The sequence below is a fragment of the Anolis carolinensis genome, chromosome 6 (genome assembly GCF_035594765.1).
Source record: "Anolis carolinensis isolate JA03-04 chromosome 6, rAnoCar3.1.pri, whole genome shotgun sequence".
NCBI lineage: Eukaryota > Metazoa > Chordata > Lepidosauria > Squamata > Dactyloidae > Anolis > Anolis carolinensis.
The window spans coordinates 10,968,320-10,974,049 of record NC_085846.1 but is presented as its reverse complement, the minus strand read 5'-3'; the positions used below and the strand labels follow the sequence as shown (position 1 = coordinate 10,974,049).

The 5,730-nt window shown below is 38.5% G+C and overlaps 1 protein-coding gene across 1 annotated transcript; it reads left to right on the top strand.

The window, feature by feature from the left end:
• The first annotated feature begins 3,877 nt into the window (after positions 1-3,877).
• Positions 3,878-5,329, top strand: LOC107983145 (olfactory receptor 11H6-like). Its single transcript, XM_016995391.2, has one exon. The coding sequence runs from the start codon at positions 4,073-4,075 to the stop codon at positions 5,018-5,020; it is 948 nt and encodes a 315-aa protein (XP_016850880.2). The 5' UTR covers positions 3,878-4,072; the 3' UTR covers positions 5,021-5,329.
• Positions 5,330-5,730: the final 401 nt, after the last annotated feature.

Here is a 5,730-nt window from a genome sequence, read left to right as displayed (position 1 = left end):
ATTTCAAAGAGTAAAAGTTCTGGTTATGTATTGTTTATCGACGTGGCATATATTTTCTCTGGCAAGACAGTGTGTGGACTTGGCCAAGCGTGAACTACGCATGATTATCATTTCGTCACAATTATTGCCTTGCCAGCCACAAATAGTGAGACCTGAGCGGCAGGTGGATCCGTGTGCTTGGCAAGCAAAGAAGCCTGAAATAAAGCTCACCAAGATGAAGAAAGGCGATTAAAGTTGTATTCAATCAGCTGAAAGTGATGTCTCCAGGGTTCCCATAAAGCTAACATAGTGAACATGGTTAATGCACCCCAAAGCAATAAAAATGGCACCATACCAGTTTCCATATTTTCTTTTTAAAATATGAAAATGTCACCTATCATTCCTTACATATAACTAGACGTAGTACATGTAACTTAGAAAATAAATGTAAAAAATTAACTATCATGAGCAGTTGTATTTATATACGAATTACTACGTACCTACTGCCAGTTTGTAAACTTCATGGAAAAGTATTTCATCAAGGCAAATTACATGATGCATCCTAAAATCATAATGTAATCATTTATTTTGGGGGGAGGGGAGGTCCTAAAAATAAACATCAATATTACAATTTAAAAAACAAAATAAAATACATTTTTTAAAAAAATTCAGATTTGTTTGTTCTCTTTCTTGATGAATTTTGTTGGTGCCAATTCTTCCACCTTACAAACTTATAACCAGAGACTGACATGTTTCTACATATTGTACAATTTTAATTCATTTTAGGCAGCAGTATGAGGAATTTTTTTTTAGGAAAGCTACATTAATAATGGCAGTCATTATTAACAAAAAAAATGACAACAGGAGCAGTACTAAACATAGTCAAAACAACACTAGATCTCTTATGTTTCTGTGGTCCTGGAATATTTTAGTTCTTTATAATGGGTAAAACTTTGGAAAACAAGAATTTGGAGGAAGGGAGATATAACGTACTATGGCGTCTCTTAAGGGATGTTGCTTTAGTGCAAAATGGAATTATTCCAATGGGACACATCCCCAAGGTTCACTTCCACTATTAGTTTAAAAACTGCATCTCAAGGAATAAGATCCCCTATGTCTTTGCTGTATCAACCCTGCATACAAGCGTACAGTGTGAAAATCCTGACATCCTTCTCTCCAAATCATCTCAGTCCTTCTAATGAATCTTCATGTGGATGGAACAACATTTTTATTCTTATTAAGGTACAGAAATGGCAATTATTATCAGAACAAGGGGAACTTGAGTCGCTGATGGCTTTGCGGACAGTGGGACAGTAAATGCATCCCAAGGTTTGCATTGAACTCAAGAGGAGCTGTCCATGGTGCTGAACATGTTCACCTGCTTGGCTTATGCAATTTAAGTAGCTTTCTTAAGATTTAAGCATAAATGTAGGGCAAATTTCCCAGTTCATTCGCATAGAAGCCATCAGTTGTGTCTGATAATGTGAAAAATACAAAGAGAAGGTTGAAAACTGTTGTTAGTTTCCAGACAGAAAGAGCCCCTCCTTCCAAAGAAAATTGGAGAACCATACCGGTATTAAATTTAGGAAAGCAGACAGGGAGCTAAGGCTTAGACTGGAGCTGGGGAAATGAGTCTTGAAATACTCACCTATTTCTCTCCTACAATCCAGATTTTAACACGAACTAGATCTCAACACAAACCCATATGTAATGTATGTTGTATTATCAAAAACTTTTTAAGTTAATGTTTTAATTGGAGTGATATTTTATGCATGTTCAATTTTTGTACCACATACTGCTTTTCCTGTCTTATTTTTGACCTGTATTGTAAGCTGGTTTGGATCCCATCTTGGCAGAAATCCTAACATGGCATTGCATTTTAAACCCCCAAAATGCTTACATCTAGGTTGCTGTGAGTTTTCCATGTTCCAGAAGCATTCTCTTCTGACATTTCACACACATCTATGGCAGGCATCCTCAGAGGTTGTGAGGTCTGTTGGAAACTAGGCAAGTGGGGTTTATATATCTGTGGAATAATGTTCAGGGTGAGAAAAAGAACTTTTGTCTGCCTGAGCCAAGCATGAATGTTGAAATTCGTCACCCTGATTAGCATTGAATAGCCTTGCAGTTTCAAAGCCTGGCTTGCATATGTTTCTTATGTATCCTGGTGTTAGAGAAATCCCTCCAAAACAACAAGTTGAAAGTTCAATTGCACAGGTTAGTTAAGTGAAATAGACATGCTCTGGGTATTATTTCTATATCAGTAACTTTATCACCAGATGAGGAAATAACACGGAAAGAATAGAGAATAAAGACAATTTTCTACATCACAAAATAAATAAGAGCAGTTCAACATGTTTCAGCAAGTATTTTATCCAGAACTAACAATATACACAAAAAGCTGAAGTAAGTATTGATAAAAATGTTTTAAATATTTATGAGACCCCCTTGAATACTTATTTCAAAAGCCATCCAAATACAGAACATAGTAAAGTGTTTAGACCAGGCATGGGCAAACTTGGGCCCTCCAGGTGTTTTGGACCTCAACACCCACAATTCCTAACAGCCAGTAGGCTGTTAGGAATTGTAGGAGTTGGAGTCCAAAACACCTGGAGGGCCCAAGTTTGCCCATGCCTGGTTTAGACCCTATTTTTAGCAATAACATGACAATTCCAAACACTCACATTTTGATCCAGATGTTTTGAAAGAAATTTGTGGGAAAAGTAGTTTTTACATGCACAACATATGATATATTTTGAATCGTATATCAAGGTTTAATACAACTATATAGCTGTATTTAAGAGAACTGGTAGAATTTTGTTTCAATTAGTTTTCAAAATATGATGTAGGGAAAGACAAAGAAAGATGGAAAGAAAAGAACAAAGGGAAATCCATGACATACAAACATCATATATACTGACATAAGCTTGCCATATTCTTGAAATGAATGTCTATAAAATAGCTAATGCAGCAAAGATCTGGCCTTCAAACAATGGACAGTGAATGTTTATCTTTCCAGCCTTGGAGTAAACAATGGGATTATGATGTGGAAACGTACAGTAATTATTATTTTGTGGTTGACTATGATGGAGCTTACTTAGAATAATAGAATAGAATCATAGAGTTGGAAGAGATCTCATGGGCCATCCAGTCCAACCACCTGCCAAGAAGCAGGAAAATCATGTTCAAAGCACCCCCGACAGATGGCCATCCAACCTCTGCTTAAAAGCCTCCAAAGAAGGAGCCTCCACCACACTCCGGGGCAGAGAGTTCCACTGTTGAACAGCTCTCACAGTGAGGAAGTTCTTCCTAATGTTCAGGTGGAATCTCCTTTTCTATAGTTTGAAGCCATTGTTCCGCGTCTTAGTCTCCAGGACAGCAGAAAACAAGCTTGCTCCCTCCTCCCTATGACTTCCCCTCACATATTTGTACATGGCTATCATGTCTCCTCTTAGCCTTCTCTTTTGCAGGCTAAACATGCCCAGCTCTTTAAGCCACTCCTCTTAGGGCTTGTTCTCCAGACCCTTGATCATTTTAGTTACCCTCCTCTGGACACATTTCAGCTTCTCAAAATCTCTCTGTCAAAAATGTAATTCTCATCATTCTTTTTGGGCTTCCCATGAATACCTGATAATTTTGCTGGATTTTGTCTTTTGGATTTGGCAAGAGTTGTATATTGGACTGACATTTCAGTTTGACTAAGGGCCCTTCCACATAGCCATATAACCCAGAATATCAAGGCAGCAAATCCCACACTATCTGCTTTGAACTGGGATATCTGAGTCCACACTGCCATATATCCAGTTCAAAGCAGATAATGTGGGATTTTATTCAGCTGTGTGGAAGGGGCCTCAGATAACCCAGTTTAAAGCAGATATTGTGGGTTATTCTGCCTTGATATTCTGGGTTATATGACTATGTGAAAGGGCCCTTAGTTAGAACTGTCAACCAGAAACAAAAGATTGGTTGTTCCTACTGTTTGATGACCTGCCTGCTTAGCTTTTTCCTTCCAATGGAAAGAGATGACCAGTTAAAGTTATGTTAACTATTCCTTTGTATGCTGTGTGATAACAATTAGATCTTATGATTCCAGATGGAGAACGCTAATGGGACCACACTTCAGGAATTTGTTTTGCTTGGATTTGGATTGGATCCCTCGAAGCAATATATAATCCTCATCTTTTTGACCATTCTCTATGTACTCACTTTGGTGGAAAATGTCACCATCATAACGGTGGTGCTCCTAGATGCTCAGTTGTCCCAACTTCCCATGTACATCCTGCTGAGTAATTTCTCCTGGATGGAGATATGCTATGTGACCACTACTGTTCCCCGGATGCTCTTTGACTTGACTTCTTCTCATGGCATCATCTCCATCCAGGCTTGCTTAATCCAGTTCTATGTGTTATTTTCTCTCGGTACAGCAGAATTCTTCTTCCTCTCAGCCATGGCTTTGGATCGCTACCTGGCCATCTGCCACCCACTGCATTACTCCCAAATCATGACTCCGAATTCTTGTTATGTTCTCGTGGCAGCTTGTTGGTTCCTTGGCTTTCTGGGATACATTGTCCCGGTGACTTTGATCTCAACGTTGTCCTTCTGTGGACCCAACATCATTGACCATTTTTTGTGTGATCCTGGACCCATCCTGTCCTTGGCTTGTCCTCCAGTTGGCAACATTCCTCTTCTCTGCCAAATAGTCATAAACACTCTGTTTTTAGCCAATGTCTTTTTCGTTGTTATTTCATATGGCTTTGTAATTTTCACTCTGATGAAATCTTCCAACCAAGGGAGCCGCAAGAAGGCCTTCTCCACCATATCTATGCATCTGTTGGTCGTGACGCTTTTCTATGGCTCTGTTGGAGGGATGTACTTAATTCCAAGTGGAGAGAGCCAGTCTGAGTTCACTAAGGCAATAACTCTTTTCTATACAACCTTCACGCCTTTTGTCAACCCCTTGATCTACTGTCTAAGGAATGGTCAAGTGAAAGAGGCACTAAGGAGAATTATAAGACGGATATTTGTGAAAGCCAAAGTTTAAAAAGGCACAGATCAGTGGGGTAGAATTAATAAAATACAATTCGGAGTCCCTCATTGGATGAAATGTATTTACTTTGTTTGGTATGTTATACGGGGCAATCAAGTTTCATTAAAATCTAAGGTGGATCAGGAAAAAGTTTTGTGGTTAAAATTAATTTCCCCATTAAGATGAGAAAACAAGCTACAAATTATTGAAGCATTATTTAGCAGATATGGGCCTCAATTCAATCAGTTCTTAGTGTAGTTCAAAGACCACATGTGAATGTGCTTCATAGCTAGAGTTGTGCAACAACTAAACTACAATGCACAACAGGCAATGACTACAAAAGCCAAGGGGCAAAGGCACAAGGCAGGAGAATAATGGTTCACAGTTCTTTCCTTCCTCCATTGTCTGATGAATTCCTCTGTTGAGCTATTCCAAGTTTTTGTAATGTGAGTGCACCATCTATTTATTTATTTATTTGCCATATTTATACCCCACTTTTCTCAACCACGAAGGGGACTCAAGGCAGCTTTACTCATAGGCAAATGGTCGATGCCTTATGAAGGTGATGGTGATTTCTTGTCCGGATTTCTTGGCAGGAAGAATACAGACTAAATACAACCCATATCATTGATTAAAAGCATTCCAACCAATAAAAACATATAACTTCAGTTTGAAAGGACATATGAGACCAATACATATTGAACGTTATTCCATACTTGAAAATT